Source organism: Dermochelys coriacea, chromosome 6 (assembly GCF_009764565.3).
Source record: "Dermochelys coriacea isolate rDerCor1 chromosome 6, rDerCor1.pri.v4, whole genome shotgun sequence".
Taxonomy (NCBI): Eukaryota; Metazoa; Chordata; order Testudines; family Dermochelyidae; genus Dermochelys; species Dermochelys coriacea.
Genome location: NC_050073.1, coordinates 120,672,540 through 120,693,711, shown reverse-complemented (window position 1 = coordinate 120,693,711; position 21,172 = coordinate 120,672,540). Strand labels below are relative to the sequence as shown.

The 21,172-nt window shown below is 41.4% G+C and overlaps 1 protein-coding gene across 10 annotated transcripts in view; it reads left to right on the top strand.

The window, feature by feature from the left end:
- The window catches only part of CGRRF1 (cell growth regulator with ring finger domain 1), a 38,975-nt gene extending 18,705 nt beyond the window's left edge, over window positions 1-20,270 (top strand). For 3 of the 10 annotated variants that reach the window (XM_038404850.2, XM_043516264.1, XM_043516266.1), the window contains 2 exons: window positions 7,778-7,885; window positions 9,739-11,203. In XM_038404850.2, coding sequence (XP_038260778.1) covers window positions 7,778-7,885; window positions 9,739-10,086 — 456 coding nt within the window. In that variant the 3' untranslated portion in view covers window positions 10,087-11,203. Of the gene's footprint in view, window positions 1-7,777; window positions 7,886-9,738; window positions 11,204-13,968; window positions 14,088-14,839; window positions 14,978-18,692 lie in introns of those variants that run through there. The other 7 variants (XR_006281958.1, XR_006281962.1, XR_006281957.1 and 4 more) reach the window with 7 other exon arrangements.
- Window positions 20,271-21,172: the final 902 nt, after the last annotated feature.

The following is a 21,172-nucleotide window of genomic DNA, read 5'->3' as shown; positions in this document are numbered from 1 at the left end:
GCTTGCTCTTCACATGTTGGCCGAAAAAAGAATCTAGCCCTCACCTCTGCACCCAATGGTAGCTCCCTAAACAGGGGAACCTGCTATGCCTGGGTTAGGGATGAATGTATGTGTGGGCCATTCAGGAAGTACTCACCCTCTGCACAACATGGAGCTCATATCTGTGAAGGTCTTTGTGTGCTAGCACATTGAAGCAGGGCATGAGGGCTAAGGAAGTGTCAGGCCAGGGTATCAAATACTGTGCAAATCTTTCTTTTCCCTACCATATGGAGCTGCTGTGGAGATGATTTGATTTGGCTTAGCCTTTGTAACTTTTGTGGGTCAAGAAGAGGGATTCACCTCAGTACCTGGCAGAACTATTTGGGCTGATCTCTGGGGAGAGGATTAAGACTGTAAGAATTACCATACCAGATCAGACCCGTTGTTCATTTTGTCCATTATTATGTCCCTGACAATTGCAACACTGGATGTTTCAGAGAAAGTTGTGAAAATCCCACAGTAGAGGGATACTCAGTAATCTACTCCCCATGAAGATCTTCTCCTAATTCCTAATAGAGATTAGTTTAAATGCTGAAGCAAGAGGTTTAATATCCCTTCCAAAACTTTTTTTTTCCCACAGAGGAATTGATTCTGGTTCCTGAGTGTCCAATGTGCAATATGTATATTTATCCAGTGTCTTTGAGTTTAAATGTTATACTTTGTTCCAATAGCTTTAGGTGCATGAACACTAATGTATATTGAGGCATACACATTTAAAGGCAAACTCCCCAATATGCTTGACCTTCTCCACATACTAATACAGAAATCAGTCATGGCCAAAATAATACCCAGGAGAACTTACATATTACCTTTTCCAACTCTTTCTATCCCTCAGCTTCCTGCCACCCCACCATAAAGTCCTCAAAAGAACAATGTATCCAGCTCCTCCCCCAATCAGTACAGCCGAGTATGCTTATAATTCAGTTTAGTTTAATAAAGATAAATTGTTGATTTAACAAACTTGCAAGAAGGTTTCTTAAATTAACATGAGAGAGATGGATTGTTTAACATGACATTTTTTGCATCACTTACCATGGGGGGAAACCCACTTTATTTTCCTTTCTTTCGTTTTTTTATTTTCCTTTTGTAGAAGTTTTTCTTCCTGATTCTTGTCATTGTCAAACACCCTTCAATTGGCCAAAGCAGCAGAAGCAGAATCCACTTGTACATTAAAAGCAGAAACAGATTCTAGACTTTTTCATGGTCCAAATGGAAGGATTGACTCTAACTTTGTTGAAAAACTTCAAAAATATAACCACTAAATGAAAATGGTAAATGCTGAAATATTCTTAATCAAAAACATTTTTGATATGTAAAAGTCTTAAGGAAACAATTATATATTTAAGTCTTACAATAGATCCAAGGTAAACCTCTGGTATATTCCCCTGCAAACACATGCTTGTTTTTGTTTTTGTTTTTTTAATAGCTGTCACACACTGGCATTTGTTGGTACATAAATAATGGGTGGGTTTTTTTAATTGAGCATGGGATTGTAGGAATCATGAGTTTTCATGTCTCGAAGGTCTCATCTATGTGGAGAAAATGAAATGTATTTATCAGAAATGTCAGCTAATACATTTAAAATATGTTTATTATTTATAAGACCACCAAATGTTTAAAAGACCACCAAAGACCATAGTGGGTTGGCCATGACCTGACCCAATTTTAAATGCCACTGATATTGTCTACAATAGTTAATTTATAATAGGTAATGTTAATTTAAACACATTAGTTAATATGTTCTCGGTGTAGACAAGATCCAGGAGGGAGAATCCTATATAACAATGATACAGCTTGTAATTCCTGTGTTGTTTGCACTTTATTACTCACCAAGTCCTGGTGTGTAGCAATGGCCTTGAAATTCATAGAATCGTAGGCAGGGAGGGAACCTTGAGAGATCATCTAGTCTAGTCCCCTGTACTCATGGTAGTACTAAGAATTATCTAGACCATCCCTGACAGGTGGTTGTCTAATATACTCTTAAAAATCTACAATGGTGGAGATTCCATAACCTCCCTAGGCAATTTATTACAATGCCTAACTACCCTGATAGGAAGTTTTTTCTGATGTCCAATCTAAATCGCCCTTGCTACAATTTAAGCCCGTTGCTTCTTGTCCTATCCTCAGTGTTTAAGGAGAACAATTTTTCTCCCTCCTCCTTGAAACAATCTTTTATGTACTTGAAAACTGTTATCGTGTCTTCTCCAGATTAACAAACCCAGTTTTTTCAGTCTTCCCTCATAAGTCATGTTTTCTAGACCGTTAATCATTTCTGTTATTCTTCTGTGGACTTTCTCCAATTTGTCCACATCTTTCCTGAAATGTGGTATCCAGAACTGGACACACTAACTCCAGTTGAGGCGCAGAGTAGAGCGGAAGAATTACTTCTCGTGTCTTGCTTACAACACTCCTGCTAATACATCCCAGAATGATGTTTGCTTTCTTTTTTGGCAACAGTGTTATACTGTTGACTCATATTTAGCTTGTGAACCACTATGACCCCCAGATCCTTTCCCAGAGTACTCCTTCCTAGGCAGTCATTTCCCATTTTGTATGTGTGCAACTGATTGTTCCTTCCTAAATGGAGTATTTTGCATTTGTCCTTATTAAATTTCATCCTATTTACGAATAGACGAATTCTCCAGTTTGTCCAGTTCATTTTGAATTTTAATCCTATCCTCCAAAGCACTTACAACCCCTCCCAGTTGGATATCATCTGCAAACTTTATAAGCATACTCTCTGTGCCATTATCTAAATCATTGATGAAGATATGGAACAGAACCAGACCCAGAACTGATCCCTGCTAGACCCCACTTCGTATACCCTTCCAGCTTGACTGTGAACCACTAATAACTACTCTCTGGGAACAGTTTTCCAATCAGTTATGCACCCACTTTATAGTAGCTCCATCTAGGTTGTATTTTGCTAGTTTGTTTATGAGAAGGTCACGCAAGACAGAATCAAAAGCCTTACTAACATCAAGATCTACCACATCTACTGCTTCCCCCTGATCCACAAGGCTTGTTACCCAGTCAAAGAAAACTATCAGGTTGGTTTGACACAATTTGTTCTTGACAAATCCATGCTGACTGGTTACTTATCACCTTATTATCTTCTAGGTGTTTGCAAACTGATTGCTTAATTATTTGCTCCATTATCATGGCTAGATGAGTTTTTATTGGGTCACTTGCTGTTTACACAACATAGGTAAAATGAAGCAACCACATGGGCAGAATGGGATTTACGTAACCATGTTTACTAACTATATGTGAGATGCAAGGGCCAGCTACATATGGGATTAAATTAATAGAGAATTAAAGGATAGGAATATAATGCCAGTGAACATGGTTTTAAGGAAGATGGGGTTGTTTGACTAAACCTATTTCATTCTTTGAGACCACAAGTTTGGTTGATAAAGGTAACTGTTGATTTAATCTACCTTTTTGTTAATTGTGTGATTTAGTACTGCACAATGTTCAAGTTAAAAAATTAGGACTATACAATATCAGAAACGTACACATTAAATGGATTAAGACCTGGCTGACAGATCTCCAAAAGAAGTTGTCAATGGGGGTGTTTCCAGCGGGATTCCAAAGGGATGGAGACTAGGCCTGATGCTATTCAACATTTTATCAGGGATCGGGAAGTAAATATAAAATGGCTGCTGACAATAAAATCTGTAGATGTCACTGTAGCCTTTTATTTTATTTAAAGTGAATTTAGTAATGTTGAATTACACCACCGTGGGTTCGGCCCTGGTGGCTACAGTTTCAAGCTCAGAGTGAAAACCACCTCTGCTATCTGCTTCAGATTTAGAGCTTCTAGGAACACATAAAGACTAAGGGTAGTGACCCCACATATATTCACATGTATATGGTCTAGTCTGCTTTGCAAGTTTTATTAAGGTTATGATTAGCCATGCATATAGGAATCCTGTAAAGACCTATGCTAAATTTACAAATATAGTCATACTCACATCCTTAACGATATTCTTAGGGTCTGATGGATGCCTTCCAGTTGATCATTAGTGGAGGGATGATTCCTGCTGGTGTTTTCCCATAGGGAACTCATTTTATCCAGTCTGGGAGCCCTTTTTTATCTTCTGATTCTGACTTCACCTTATACTCTGCACATGTGCATGAAGGTTTCCACCCTCTTTTTCCTTATTTGCGTTGTGTCCCCTAAGAATACTGGGGAACCCCATTTTCATAGGTTGTTTATAGTTTTATTCTCATTAGTGTTTATATACATCAGTTAGGGCATTTGTTAGAAGAAATGTGACTACCAGGTATCTTGTAGTCCAAAATTAACTTAGCGGTTAATTTTGTGCAGTACCACTCTTGGCGCATCTTTTCCCGTAATCTTGTGGCATGGTGTTATTCTTTGGTCACTATCTTATGTCGAGCATTGCTTAAGCCTCTGGCCTAGTATGGCTAAGCTGACATAGGCCTCAGCCTGTAGGCTTTGCATTTCAATCCTATTTACTTAGGTACCTAATACATACTTATCCCTTCTGACTACTGGTCAACTTTATACTTCGATAATTCTACACTTAAATCTATTCAACATACAATGACTATAAATGACGTGACGTGTTAGTTAATCAGAATATCACACAATAAATAAATGATAGATAACAATGAGGGCAGGGAGAAAAGGAGTACTTGTGGCACCTTAGAGACTAACAAATTTATTTGAGCATAAGCTCAAATAAGGGCAGGGGCATCATACAGAGCAGTCTGGATTGTTTGGTAAGCTCAGCCCATTCAAACAAAATGTGTTTAAATACAGCCACATGCAAAGTTTTACATCAACAGATAAGGAGTGCAGCTCATGCCTACTGGAAAGCAGTGACTCTGAAAAGGATTTAGGATTTACAGAGGGTAAGCAACTTAACATGAGCTCCTAGAGCCATTCCGTGACAAGACGGGCTAATGCGATCCTTGGATGTATAAACATGGGAGTAGTGAGTTAGGCATAAGTGGATGATTTTTACCTCTATATATTGCATTGGTGAGACCAATAACTGTGTCCACGTTTTAAAAAGGAAGTTGAAAAATTGGAGAGGGTGCAGAAAAGAGCCACAGGAATGATTTGAGATCTGGAGAAAATGCATTTGTGAGAGGCTTAAAGAGCTCAAACTTTCTGATAAGATGAAACTGGCTGAGAGTTGATTTGATTACAGTGTGTAAGTACTGAGTGGGGAGAAAAATACTGAGGGTTAAAATGCTCTTAATGTAGTGGAGAAAGCAGAACAAGAACCAATGTCCAGAAAACTGAAGCCAGAGAAATTTAAATTAGAAATTAAGTTCAAAAGTTAAGGTGATTGTTAAATCTACTAAGGGGAGTGGTGGATTTTCTATATCTTCAAGACTGGTGGCCTTTCTGGAAAATATGATTAAGCCAAATGCACATTATGCTTTAGTCAAACAAGTTATTGGGCTCAATAACTAGGTGAAATTTAACAGCCTGTAATATCCAAGAAGTCAGATCTAATGGTCCCTTCTGGTCTTAAACTCTGTGAATCTATATACACTGCTGCTTCTCCTGGGTTTTTAGCAGCTTCTGGAACATGGAGGATAGTGAGAACCCTAACAGTACGTCTACACTGCAGTTAGACACCCACTGCTGGCCCGTGCCAGCTGACTCAGGCTCGCAGGACTTGGGCTGTGGAGCTGTTTCACTGCAGTGTAGACTTCTGGGCTCAGACTGCAGACTCAGCTCTGGGACCCTGCAAGGTGGGAGGGTCCCAGAGGTGAGACTGCAGTCTGAGCCCGGAAGTCTACACTGCAATGAAACAGCCCTACAGCCCAAGTCCCGCGAGCCTCAGTCAGCTGGCATGGGCCAGCTATATATTTTTAATTGCAGTGTATAGATACCCATAGAGGTTTTGCTAACTATTTTAAGGGATACTACCCAATATATTCTATTATATATTTTTTTCTTGTGAACTAAAACATAGCTTTGGGAGTTTTGATAATGCGGCTGTAGACCAGGTCCCATTTATTAAGCGGGGATCTATGTAATAATCATTGCTTATTGCAAATTGACAAGTGTAATTGCACAAATAGAACTGGGGCTGTTGGCTCTTAAATTCTTGTTATCTAATACCAAATCTGTCATTCTGAGTATTAGGGGCATCTCTTGATGCCAAAATTAAACAAATGGATCACTATTAAGATGTAAAATATACTATAATTAAAAAATGAGGCTCTAACTGGCCCTGGGAGATAGTAAATGTGATTAGTATAAATACATATGTTTAATCCATTTAATTTCTGCATGCTTTATATTTGCATTAGCTAACTAGAGATATCCTAAGTGCATGTCTGATCCCCAAGCTTGTTAAATAACTTTAAACAAAAAACATCTTATAGATTCCTTTTTCTTCCGAGAGCCTTGGAATTTGCAATTATATTCAGCTTCTCTCTCTTCTTTACGATCAATTATGGTTGGTTGGTTGGTTGTTTTCTTGGCTTGAAAACAATACATAAGCATAAAATACTATTGTCAGCAAACTTAGAGACTAACAAATTTATTTGAGCATAAGCTTTCGTGAGCTACAGCTCAAGTGAGCTGTAGCTCACGAAAGCTTATGCTCAAATAAGGCATCCGATGAAGTGAGCTGTAGCTCACGAAAGCTTATGCTCAAATAAATTTGTTAGTCTCTAAGGTGCCACAAGTAACCCTTTTCTTATTGTCAGCAAAGTGACTGTAAAAATCATTCTGTGGTTCCGTATCTTGTCCTTCTCAGTGACTTTTATGTCCTGTATTTGCTCTGTTTACAGGCTGAATGATGATACCTGTAAATGCCATCTGGAATCTGAAAACCAGCGTCTAAGTGTTTTGTGGTAGCAGGGAGAACACAAATAGGAAAGTGACAGTGGAGGTGTTCTCCCTGTACATCATCAGTAACGGACATTCTGCAGTCAGAACTTAGCTGAAAGGTTACTGCTGTTGTCCGGGGCAGGATAGAATCCAGCCACAGAAGAGAAAGTCGTATTGGACTTGTACCATATACGGTTCTTTAAGGCGAGATTGTGATTGGCTTTTACTGGATACTCAAGGAGTTTCCCTCTCTCTCCTCCTCTTTGTGTGCCCCTGTGCAAGAGCCAGTCACAATTTCAGTCATGCTCTCTCTGGATGAAATTCATTGCTGTGCAGAGCTCCAGCATGAGGCACATACAATAGTAAATAGTAATGTATTATCGTAGCATCTAGGAGCTCTAGTCATGGACCAAGACCCCATTGTGCTAAGTGCTGTACAAACACAAAACTTAAAGACAGCCTCTGTCCCAAAGAGGTTATAATCATCACTTAAGTCCCCAGTTAAGCAAGGTATTTAAGCATTTGCCTACCTGTGACTACGTGTGCTTAAGTGTTTTTCTGGTTGGGGCCCAAGTCCATTAGCTGGGAGCAGTAGTAGGATAATCTTCTCTGTGGATTAGCCACAGAAGAGGTTATGCAGCACAGAGTGGCTGTAGACTCTGATGCTTGGATTGGTCTGTTTGATCACATGTTCCACAGCTATATGGGACAGTCCCGTAAGCAGCCCTTAGAAACAAGACAAACAGGCTATGAAGAGAAATAAACTGAACCATATACTTGTTTTACCTTGTTTAATCTCTTAATAGACTCCCTGTTGTTTGTATGTGATGTGCATGTCACTGCACATATATAAATCAACAAGTCATACATATGAAAGGGGAGAGTGCTAAAGAAAACTTTTGTTTTTAGATTTCAGTGGTGTCCGTAATTCATATTCCTGATGAGAGTTACAGACTTTCCTGCAGAATATTATATCAATATCTACTTCTGGCCCAAGGTCAATTCCATGACCTTAAGGTAAGCTGTGTTCTGAGTCTTACTTCATTCTGACTGCAATATTCATTTCGTTTGTGTAGACTACAGTTACCCTAAATTGGTACAGTATCTGGCTTTTTCAGTCTGTTATTATGCAAGGAACTGGATGATGGTTAAATTTATCTTGTCACTAAATTAGTCCTATGCAGACTTACAATGCAACCTACATTCATATCTGAAAATATCTGAACTCTCCTACAGAAATCCCTTATTTTTATATATTTATATTCCAGGCAACTCCAGGCCCTCCTGATTTATCAAAGTGGCAGTAACAGATTGATAGGAATAATAGGTGCAAATATTACAGAGTATTCAGAATGGGCCTGATCCAGAGCCCATTGAAGTCAATGAAAGTGCTTCTGTTGACTTCCATGACTTTGGATCAGGCCCAGTGTGCAGCATAAATTCAGTATGCTGAAAGCAAACATGAGGTGTTATGATCACTTCTAAAGCCTTTGTTTTTATAGTATAACAGCAAAATACAATATACTTAATACACAGATAATGTCTATACAGTATCCATGAATTATAAAGAATGGGCCAAATTCATTCCTTGATGGAACTCAGTTGACTTGAAGTTTAAGCCACGAATAGATTTGTCCCAATAAGTCCAGCAATTTGTGTGGTAGATATTTGCTCCACGTAACACACCCTAAAAAATTCCCATATGCTTTATGCGGGGGTATTGTTACCGCATCAAACATACTGTTGGCAATAAACAATAATGGATCTACATAATTGCTACAATTTTGAATTGTATGTACAAATGTGTGTTTATATACATAGATATACACTCTCTGTGTATATGGTATCCCAACTGCTTTTTTAAATAGAATATAAGAGCAGGTTTCCATGCAGATAAGTCAATAGCCAGATATCTTCAAAAAGTTCTGTTTCCCCTTGCAATTGGACACTTAAGGAAGTTTAATGTAGACTTCAGTGTTACCCATTCTCTTAATGAGTCAGGTGTTCCTTCAGTGTCTAGGAATTATATGTTTGACATATGTCAGTAATACTGTTGTTTTACACACAATGTTTATATAGCATCATAAGTGTTAGGTAGTTCTTTGTAAACACAGATCCTTTGCAAACATGAAAGACTTATTCCCTGCCCTGAAGAACTTGCAGTCTAGATAAAATGAGACAGGAAAGCACAAGAGATGATAAAATGTGGTGGATTTGAAGGCAGAGAGAGTATGTGCTTGGTAGAAGAGGTTAGGGACATAACTCCAGGCCTATGGAGCAGAATGCTAGAAAGTACAAAGCCTTGACCAGAACCTCATCCATTGTAAACCTGTATAGCTCCACTGAAGTCAATGAACTATACTGATTTGTGGCAGCTGGGGATCTGGTCCCTTATCTCTAATTTTCCCCTTAGTGTTTCAGCACCTCTTTATCTTCCGCAAATATACATAACTGAAGTCAATGGAGTTGTGTCCCGTCACTCCAAGGCTGAATTTGAACTTGTGTCAGAGTAGCAGCCGTGTTAGTCTGTATTCTCAAAAAGAAAAGGAGTACTTGTGGCACCTTAGAGACTAACAAATTTATTAGAGCATAAGCTTTCGTGAGCTACAGCTCACTTCATCGGATGCATCCGATGAAGTGAGCTGTAGCTCACGAAAGCTTATGCTCTAATAAATTTGTTAGTCTCTAAGGTGCCACAAGTACTCCTTTTCTTTTTGAACTTGTGTTGAACTTTATAGGAAGCATGTGTGTAGAGAGAAGAAAGGCCCCATTAGTTCACCTTTGATCTATTGTAGATCACATTAGAATATAAAGACAATGTGCAATTACTGAATTCTGCTGAAACTTGTTTGTGTGTGTTTTGTCCATAGCAACTCTTTATGTCTGCAAGCAGCAGTGCCCCGCCCTCGAGCAATGCCTCTGGAGAGAGCAGCACTGACAAGAGCTTGCTGGAAAAGGTTGGACTGGCCGAAGTTGAATCAGAATTACATGAGGAAAACAGTAAAGACTGTGTCGTCTGCCAGAATGGAACAGTGAACTGGGTCCTCCTGCCCTGCAGGCATACGTGTCTGTGCGATGGGTGTGTGAAATATTTTCAACAGTGTCCAATGTGTAGGCAGTTTGTTCAAGAATCTTTTCCACTTTGCAGTAAAAAGGAGCAAGATAAAGATGAACCTGAACACATTTTCCAGGATGCTCCCCACGGAGCAGACTTATAGTGGAAAACAAAGAACGATCAAGTTGTACTCTCAAAGGCGTGATGTAGAACCTAAAGCATTTTCTGCCCATGGGAAGATCTGCAGTGTAACTTTATGGTTTTGCTGGTAGTTACTAGACCAATTTAAGCATCCTTTTCACATTCACACTGCATACAATTACTAGAACACTGCATATACACTGGTAATATGGACAGAACAAGTGTGTAGGAGATGTATGAAGAATGAGTTTTTTGATAACTGCTTACTGGATGTTCATGAAGTATTAGAGATTATTTTGACACAAAGATTTAGGTGATCTAAACATTAAAAAGAAAAGAACAAAGGCTTACATACAACTGAAATTGAAAAATACTTTTCATAGATATATATAGATAGATATAGATATATATATAGATATAGGCTTTTAAATGTGAAGTTAGAAGAAAATATAATTTTAATCCTGTATTATTTCGATATTTAGCACTTTAAAGAATGAAAAATGAAGGAAACCAAATATTTAAGAATCTGTTCTTAGTTTTGGTATAAATCGGTATGTATTTATTTTGTATCTGACGGACTTGGCCATGGGAAGTGCTGGGCTGCTCAACTCCTGTTCAAGTTACTGGGAGTTAAGGATATTCAGAACATTAGTGGGTCTGGACCTCCTGTAATTGTATTTTGTTTCTACTGCGTTGAAAGAGATTTTCTGTGTGCACGGGGCCTAATCCAAAGCCCTTGAAGTGATTGGAAATATTCCCATTGATGTTACTGAGTTTTAGTTCAGGCCCCTACTGACTATTAAGCAAATAGAACATCTAAGTGTGCCCACTGAGTATAGAGTTCCATACTGCACTTATAGGGCTTTAACTCTTGCTAGTGTGACAGCTATGGATGATGAAGGGCTAACTTTTGCAAGGAGAAGAGACTAATTATTTTGTAGATGACATTAGTTTAGGCAGTATGTCATGTTCCATAACCTTGTCTGTGGGGTTGCCAACTCTCCCGTATCTTTCATTACTTCTGCGTGGATGAGAACAGGCTAATCATATCATTTCCCTCATATCACTAGTAAGAAAAGGAGCTGAAAGACAACAGAAAATACAGTTGTCTTCTTTCAAAAAATAAAATAAAATAAAAATGGGTGTTGAGAAGAGAAATGATTCTGTTCACTTCTTAATACAGGAAAGGCTAATGTAATTCAGGGTGATGTAACTTCTAGGCCAAAACTTCTCATCTGGTGGGATGAGACACCAAAGTAAAAATAGCAAACTCCTACCATCACAAGGGAGACAGGGGCTTGGAGAGAAGGAGCAATTTGCTCCCTCCTCCTTGCTCTGCCACTGCTCCACCAGCCCCTCCATTCCCAGAGCAGCTTTTCAGCCCTCCCCCTTCCTTCCACACAGCACTTGCTCTGTGGAGAGAAAGCATGGCTTCAAGAGGCATCTCCCACAGCCTCTTCTACCGGTGCTGCCCTGGAGCTGAGCACTGTGCACAGAAGGAATCCCCAATCCAGAGCCCTAAATTATCTGCAATTTTTTGCCATGACTCCAAATGCAAAAACCTTCATGGCCAGAATGGATTATGGGAGCTGGAAGGTCATGCCAAGAAGCCATGGGTGGTCTTTGGGCCTTCAGGAGGAAGGGGGGTGGGTGAGAGACACTGCACTAGGCCACCAGTGATTTATTAGGAAGTGGCATGGTTTATTAAAGTGAGAATTGGGATTGCCTCTAGAACTCTAATCTTGGCTCCCCCCTCACTCCCTTGGTAACTTTAAGGGAGCATCACTTGCACCATGTATCAAACAGAGATAACAGCCATGGGTGTTGTGAGGATGAATAATGTTTGCAAAGAGCTTTTGAAAGTAGAAAGTGCTGGCTGGATGCTAAGTATTATTATTTCTAATTCAACTGTGTATTGAGTATGAGAACATCCTTCACCACACAGGTGCACTCCCAGAGACAAAGTTGCAATGTCCCAGAGCCACTTGTCTGAGATTCCCTGAGCAGGGTTAGCCCCTTTGAACATTGAGCCTCCTGTGCCCTGCATTATAGATGCTCTTAGAAGCAGTGATGACTGTGATCTTGTGCAGTCTCTGGCCAGATGATGGCCACCCACCAGGGTTTTACATCGATCAGACCAGAGCATATTTTAAAGTGGTAATAGTTCAGCATTTACAGATAATCACAAAAACCAGATGGCTGGTACAGTGATACATAATGAGAAAAGAAAAGGAGTACTTGTGGCACCTTAGAGACTAACAAATTTATTAGAGCATAAGCTTTCGTGAGCTACAGCTCACTTCATCGGGCTGTTGAAGTGAGCTGTAGCTCACGAAAGCTTATGCTCTAATAAATTTGTTAGTCTCTAAGGTGCCACAAGTACTCCTTTTCTTTTTGCGAATACAGACTAACACGGCTGCTACTCTGAAACCTGTCATAATGAGAAAGCGCCCCAAGCACTGAAGTGATGGACATCATAAATCCTATGGACCCCATGTTCCTGTCTATTATACAGCCTATGGGGGAATAAAAGGATGGTGTGATGGCATTAACCTCATGGAAAGGAAGGAGTAGAACTATGCAGCATGTTCCCCCCACTTCACTGAATCTGCAGGTGGCCGCCTGAATCTGCTTCACGAATCGGGGACTGTGTTTGTTTTCAGGCATGGAGCAGTGGCTGTCCCCAGCGTGTTCCCCTCTAGACCCCACAGATTCTTGAATGGAATTTCACAGCACAGTTAATGAGTAATTCCCCCAGCATCACTCTACTTTGCAACTGCCACGCCCCAATGCCAGCCTGGTTCCTGATGCCATTTTGTGGTCAGGAGTCTCGGGGCCTGCAGAACAACATAGCTGGGTGGACTCTATGCTGAAGTCCCAAGATTCCCAGAACTAGCCCCTGATTTTCCAGGAACTCAGTGCAATTTGGGGATTTCCCCCTCCAGCCTGTTCCAGGAAACCATTAACCTTTTTGCTCCAGGGGCCCCTAGACACCGGCCCCTTCAGACAGTTTAACTTCGTTTTCCCCTGTCCACTGGCTTTTTTTCATGGGTATGTAGTACCAGGCTATATAACGTTAGGGGCTGGATCTCCCAAAGTTCTCAGCAATGTGGACTAACTGTTCCCATTGAAGCTAATGATAAATCTCTCTGTGACCTCAATGAGAGCAGAATTCGGCTACCACTGAGCACTTGAGGAAATCCCATCCCAGATACCTATTTCTGGCATGAGCCAAAGTGGCGCGTTTCAAAGCTGTTACAGAAGCAGTTTGAACCAAACTCTTCCTCTGTCCATGATGAAATTTCATGTCCTTCTAAAAGTCCCACTCTTGGAGTCCCAGAAAGAAGTTTCTGAAACCCACTTTCCTGATGTGAGAGCTGTTCCTTTTGGCCTCGGGATGAGGTCAGAGCTCTGAAATGGCATCGGGTTTGCAGCAGGGGTTTCTCCCCATTAAGTATTTTGACTAGACTTCCTCTGACTGATGAAGGAACATCTGCGTCTACCTCAGACAAGAATAACACACATGGATATTTCCCAGTTACCTCCCACTCTCTTCAGCTCTCATAATTGTGACAAGGATCTTGATCCACCAAATTGAATATCTTCACAAGAAGTTTCAGGAGGTAGCCGTGTTAGTCTGTATCCACAAAAACAACAAGGAGTCCTGTGGCACCTTAAAGGCTGACAGATTTATTTGGGCATAAGCTTTTTGGACATGCATCTGAAGAAGTGGGTTTTTTTCCCCACAAAAGCTTATGCCCAAATAAATCTGTTAGTTTTTAAGGTGCCACCAGACTCCTTGTTTTTTTTCTCAAGAAGTGTTTCCCCTCGGCCCCTTACCACCTGATTATACTGGTAGCTTTTCTTCCTTGATTCAGGGGCTATTTATTTATTTATTTTACAGGAGCATCTAGAGACACCAGCTGAGATCTGGCTCCATTGTGCTGTGGGCTGGGAATACACATAACCTGCTCGGAACAGCTAGCAATCTACATAGACAAATACAAATGCAGATGTAGAGAGGTGAGCTGATTTGCTTAAGGACACATAGTAGGTCAGTACCATGGGTGGCGGGTGACCTGCTGGCTCGGTGAGGCTAACCCCCTCCCTGTAGCTGCAAGCCTCTCCCCGCAGCTCGCCGGGCTGGGTGACATCTGGCCCCAGAGCGCCAGAGAGGCAGCACACAGCCCCACCCCCAAGCACCAGGCGGGCAGCACACGGCCCCCTGAGCGCTGGGTGGGTGGTGCACAGCCCCCACCCCTAACGCAGAGTGGGCAGCCCCTCCGTCCCAGCGTCCGGGGGCCCCTCAGCGCTTGGAGGCCCCAGCCACCCCAAGTCCCAGCCACAGGCCAGCCACAGCCTCCCTAACCCTGGTCCCAGTCCCAGCACGCTTCCCTGAAGACGAGTGACCAGCCTGCCTGGGCTGGGGCCAAAGGGGAAGGGCATTAGGGCAAGCAGGAGGGGGCCTTCCGGGCAGAGCGTGGGCAGGGCCACACCAGGCTCTTTGGGGAGGCACAGCCTTCCCCTACCTATGCTACGCGCCACCCATGGTCAGTACCAGCTCTGGGAGGAGAACCCAGGCATCCTGAGTCCCATTCTAGTGCCCTGTACATCAGACCACACATGAGCGATTCCTCCCTGCAGTATAAGGGCTGGTTTACACAGTGTTTTTGTATTACTTTAACTTTGTCACTTTACAAATCAGTACAGTTAAAACTACAACCCCCTCTAGAGAATGCAGTTATACCAGTGTACAAGTGGTTATACCCTTACAGCTTATTCTTCTTCAAGTGCTTGCACATGTCCAATGGATACCACTAAGGGAAACATCTCCGACAGCTGTGCTCAGGGCGCTCGCACACCTAAATCGGAATGGACACATGCAACACATTTCAAAGAACATGTTACAAAAGGTTTGTTCCTGAACATTTATGGGAATAATCTCTGCTGCTGTAGGCACCTTTACAGCGACATAACTGCATCCACACTAAGGAGGGGTTGTAGTACTTTAATTAGGTCAGTTTCTAAACAGATACAGTTAAAGCTGTCTATTAACAAGTCCTAAGACTGGCTGATGCCTTACAACTAAGACTGAGAATTTAAAATGAAGTAATCACCAGCCATGGCTTTTCCAGTTAGATTGATCAAACATGTCCTGATTATAATGCCTTCAGTCTTTTACTTTCCTTGAGAAGATGGTCAAGAATATAGTTAGGGGAAAAAAAGCAAACAACCTAATGGATATATAACAACAACCCCTGTGCTGCCCAGGGAGGAGAAATGTCCCCATTTGTTTTGGATATATGTGGAAGGCCATCAGACATCCTAACATTGGCCGGCATCCGACCCCATCATCTGTCTGCCACAGTGAGTGGATAACCCAGGCTTTGGTTCCATGGGCTTGTTTCTGTGTATTTCCATCTGGTGCAAGGAATGTGCCATGGAGGGCACAGCTGAGTTTGGGTATTGGAGAGGCAGCATTTACCATGAATGGGGGTGTATAAATACGTTACTGTTTACGACCTATCCGTAGGACGAACAACATGTGATGCACGATTTGAGCTGAACGCATGGGTACCAATGTAGGCAGCCCTCGGAGCCTTACACATGTGAGCATCAGGTCCTATTTGTGAGGCAATCCAGCAGGGCACTGCCCAGTTTGCTGTTTGTACTGAGCTTCTGGGCCTGTTGTCAAGCAGAAGTGCCAGCCACCACTTATGCAGCTCTGTTGAGGAGTAACTGAAAAACAGCCTCCATATCAGTGCAAAGAGACATTATTCTTGGCAATATTCTTGGAACAGGAGTGAGTCCTAATTTAATATATCCAGCTTCGCTACAGACTCTGTGAGAGGTCCCTGCAGAACAGGATTTAACAATCTTGACTCTATCTCCCATCTGCATGCTGCTTCCTAAGCATAAAGTGGCCTTCCTATCCCAATTGCTAGTCTAGTTAATAGTCTGCTCACAGCCGAGACCCTCTTTAACCCTCACTTCTACCAGGCATTCATGAAACGGAACAACGTCACTCAAAGTTATTCGTTCCTCTGGGCTCCTCAGTGAGTCTTGTCTTCTTATTTCCATTGGGTCACATTCAGACACTCAGCCTGCTCCTCTGTGCAGACCTACACATACTATAAGTAGAACTGGTTGAAAACTAAAAACTAGTTTTACAACAAAAGTTTCAAATTTCAACAATGATTTAATTTGAAAGGATTCAGAATAGACAAATTATTCACATATTTGAAATTTTGCAGGGATTTCTTTTAATCAAACTTTTTTCCACTTTTTTTATCAAAATAGTGTATGGCATTTCTTCAGGACCTGAGCCCAGTTTTTATTAAACAAGCAAACAAACAAACTCCCCAATAACCAGTTCAAGAATATTTTTGAATAAAATATATGAACATTTTCACCCAAAATAAAAATTTTGGACAATGTTGACAATTTATCATGAAAAAAAATCCTCTTTTGAAAAAAAGGGGAACACAACACATAATTAGACTGTGGAACTCACTGCCACAGGATCCCATTGAGGCCAAGAACTTAACAGGATTCAAAGAGACTGGATAATGATATGAATATCAAGAATATCCAGTTATAATAATTCATGATAACACAGATTTTGGAAGGTGTATTAAACCTCCTGGTTCAGGACTTAAGACAATATCTAACTACTACAGAGCTGCAGAACCTGAGTGGAGGACAGGTTATCTCACAGCTGCCTTCGGATCCATTTTCTGTTGACTGCCATTAGAGACAGGCAACTGGATAGGTTATGTGAGTGATCCAGTCTGGCAGCTCCTATGGAATTTCCCCCTTAGATTGTAACCACTTTGCAGCAGGGATGGCCTTCGTTCTCTTTCTCGTACAGTGCCAAGCACGTTACCAACATTTAATTAATAGTTAATTAAGAAAGCACTGATTGTGCTTGGTGCCACCCTCATTTGTTTACCAAGATCTAGTGGGCCAAGCTTCCCAAGAGAATTGCTGGCACAAAGGGGCTGTTACATGAGTGATTTCCCAGCCTGTGCAGATTTCTCAGCCCTTTGGAAACAGCTGGGCCCAAGGCCTCAAGCGTTCAGTTGAACAGTGCCTCAGGAGAGATCAACATCTTGTTTCATCAAGCCCATCTGCCTGCAACATACCCACATTCAGCTCCGACTCCTCAGACAAGCTGCTATCAATACCAGCAGAGCTGACTGGAGATGTTTTGAAAAATCAGACAACCATGTGTAAACATGATGAGAGGATATGGGAGATAGCCATCTTGCGACCAGGCACGTACAGTGCAGGCCTATGCACGAAGGCCCCAATTCTGCAAACACTCATGCATGTGCTTGACTTTAATGGATCTCCTCAGCTGTGTACAGTTAAGTGCGTGCAAAAGTGTTGGCACACTCGGGTCCCACACTTGTGTTTAAATGTAGGGGGACAGTTGAAGTTGGAAGCTCAAAATCTGACACCCGCCCTCTTTAAATAAACGCATCAGAGCCCATTTTTCCTTAGCTCCTCTTAAACAGGGATTGCGCAGATCACCATATTAGACAGCTGTCCAGAATATTTTTGTGAGGGGTGTTTTGTATGACCGGTTGGTCTATTCATTTTGTTTAAGCGTCAGTAGCCCAGTTCTCATGAGCAACCTTATACCAATGTATTACCATGGGCTTATGGCAGAGACAAACATTCTGTGAAAGGCTGGAACTCTGGTTCATTCACAATAGACGTGTGACGGTCCATGAGGCAGGGGTTAACAAAACAACCACTTGACAATGATTTGGCAATATGATCACATATAAATTATGACCACAGCCTATCCTGCTGACGAGTACTGCCTCACCATCTCCATGTGCTTCCCCTCTTTGGTGCATTTGCTTGTTATCTCTTGTCTGATATTAGATTGCAAGCGTGTCAGGGCAGGGACAGTTTTTTTGTTCTGTGTTTGTACCGCGCCTAGCACCAGGAGGCCTTGGTGTACGATTGAGGTGTGTAGGTACTGCCAGAACAGAAATAATAATAATCATTAATAATAGAAAAATAATTCACTGCCTCATTCACTGTGGATTTGGAGGGATTGCAGGCTATGAATATGGGCCACACATTGAACGATGAGGATAAAAATAAATCATGAACGGCTGTCTCATCCAACTTGGGCACTGTGGGTGAAATTTAGCCCTGTTCAAAGAATAAGAATAAGGCTTATGCACCTCTGAAACTTAAATCATCAAAAAATAAGACTTCCAGAGGACTTAAGTAGGGCCCAGACCTTTTGCCGACTCTCTCCATGGGATTGAATTTCACCCGTAATGAAACAAGAATCCTTCAGGGAAAAATAGCTTGTGATCATGTTAAGACTGTGTCATAATGCACAATGGGGAGGCGTTAAGGTTGCTTTTTCTGACTTTGTGGGCTTGACTTTGCAAGTTTATTATTCTTTTACTATAGTTCTTTGGTATAGATTTTTGTATGGAGTATATATTTTAATTTCAGAATACAGAGTGGTTTAAACAGAAAGCCTTGGCATTTGGTTGACTGTTCCCTGTCCACCATTCCAGTAGTGAAGGCAGGAGGTTCTGTAGTTCATTATTTTATTATGCAGATACTAATGTTGTTATTAATGTTGGGTTTTAGAGAGATCAGATATGTGGGTCCTGATGTGATGGACACCATGGTACACATCTACGTACATAGATATGCTGTAATATAGTGTCATCAGAGGTGAGCAATGGTTTCCATTTAACTCATATTAGAAATTTTTTCCTACTATCTGGGCATCAATGGAAGTTAGGCACATAAATACCTTTGAAAATCTGGGCCGTAGTGATGCATCACTTGAGCTGATTGTTTCCAGCCAATTATGCACCGGGGTATTTCTTTCGTATGTAACAATAACACTTCTGTTTTTAAAATTGCCATAAACACCTACAGTCATGATTAAAAAGCATATAGGTATAACAATAGCACGGCAGTGCTTTGGCTTCCTACCGTGAGTCAATCCCATATTTCTTTTTATAAGGGTACGTATCTCACCAGGGTGTTATGAGGGTTAATTAATTAGTGTTTATCAAGTGTCCTGAGCTCCTTCAGATGATAGGTGCAATGGTTTATGAATAATAGTGATAATTATTACTTTATTTATTTGTGTTATTTGTGTTGCAGAAGGGCAATAGATTAGTATTTCCACAAATGTGGCAAAATGTAAAACTTCATCGGAGTAGCTCCAAACCCAAGATCAGCCATTGGTAAAACTGTGCTGTGTAACTATGAGCGAACTCTTGATGTTAGGTGTTCTGTCTTGAGCTCATTGTACTATGGATGAATATAGTTTATTATCCCTCATAATATGTTCCTATGCAAGATGTGCACACAAACCCAGCAGATGGTGTATTCTCTCAGCTCCAGTTGCCATTCGTCAACACGTTATAACTGTATGAGTTCTGTCAGCACCAACGTAAGGAAATGGGAGATTCTTTGATTGACCATTTATTATGACTGAGTTATAGGGTTAACAGATGGCTCCATTTGGTTGGCAGGGAACATTTCATGTTTGTTTAATTAGCTGCAAGTCATATTGAAAACTAAAACATGTTACATGCAGATACATAAGCGTGTCTGTGAGATGGATCTTTCGTGCGGGATGTATAGGGAGTTGTTGGAAAGTGCATTTCATACAACAGAGTTCCTGACTGGATTTTGTATCCTCAAATATAAACCTCCTGAAAAATGGGGGCTAGTGCATTCATTGGTTGACTAGAAGTCCTTATCTCATTGACGGTAAGATTTACGGCAATCATTTTCTCCCTTTAAGGGATGGCTGCATATAGTTTCATTACTTTAAATCAAGGCCTAGACAGTGTCATGAATTTCCCTTGCAATGCTAACTAATGGTGAAGATAGACATGGGGAAAGCATTGTGCTAGGTTCAATTCCCAGTTCAGCCACAGACTACGTGTTTTTGCGTAAGTCGCTTAACTTATCTGTGCCTCACTTTTTCTAGCTCCTTCCCTGCCACACGGAGGGGAGCATAGTGACTCCTGCTGCTTAGATTCCCTGTTTGAAAAGCACTTTAAAACCCTGAGATGGAAGAGGCCGTTGAGATACTCATGGTATTATGATGATGAAGCACAAGCAGTGAATGGATTCCATGTTTCATATTTTTCCGCTGTGCTCCCTTGGGAGACAAATAATTAAAACTTTTGTGTATTTGTACAGAGTTCTTGTCAGATTTCCACTCTGCGTTTGAAATATTTCTTGAATTCTTTAATGTACATGCAGTGCAGTGCTCAGGCTCCTTCTGCTGGGGTTTATTTATTTTGTCCAGCAGCCAAGTACTAGGTACACTAAAATCTGTGGAGTAAAATCAATATCCTGAAAGCCAAATATTGCCCTCTGTTACACCCGTGCAGCCCAGTTGTACTCAGTGCTGAGTTAAGCCCTCTATCCCTATTGATTCAATAGTGTTGCAGTGGCATAAGTGAGAGCAGAAGTTGACTTAGAGAGTTTGGAACATAAACATCAGAATCAGAACTACTTCCCCCAGTGTTCGTGCCCCAAACATCTACCGGGTAAAATGGTACTCTTTACTGAGTAGAATCAGTGCACCGCATTGTCAGGAGGCAGTGCTGATCTAGTGACTTGGGGTTAGAGCTGAGAATCAAGCAACCTGGATTCTGTTCCTGGTTCACTGTGTGATCCTGGGCAAGCTGCTTCACCTCCTGCCTCAGTTTCCCCCATCTGCAATACAAGGCAAAGAAATTGTGCATGTCTGTAAAGTGCTCTGAGAGCTTTACATGAAAATGCTATGTACGGGCAAAGCATTATTATCATGGATTGTTCCTCTTTCTAACACTCCAGAATGGCTCCAGGGAAAAGCAATTGGCCGCTATGGCAAACCCTGGTCTCCTCATCTTCTTTGCAGGACTGCTTTTGGGAGACTAGGTGCTTGTGTTCCACAGAACAGGATGCAGAGAAATTCTTCCCGTCACCAGGGTCATTAGAGTGACAAGGTGGCTGAGGTGATATCTTTTACTGGACCAACTTCTGTTGGTGAGAGAGACCAGCTTCCGAGCTAGCACAGAGCTCTTTTGCAGGATACAAGATACTACCTCCCC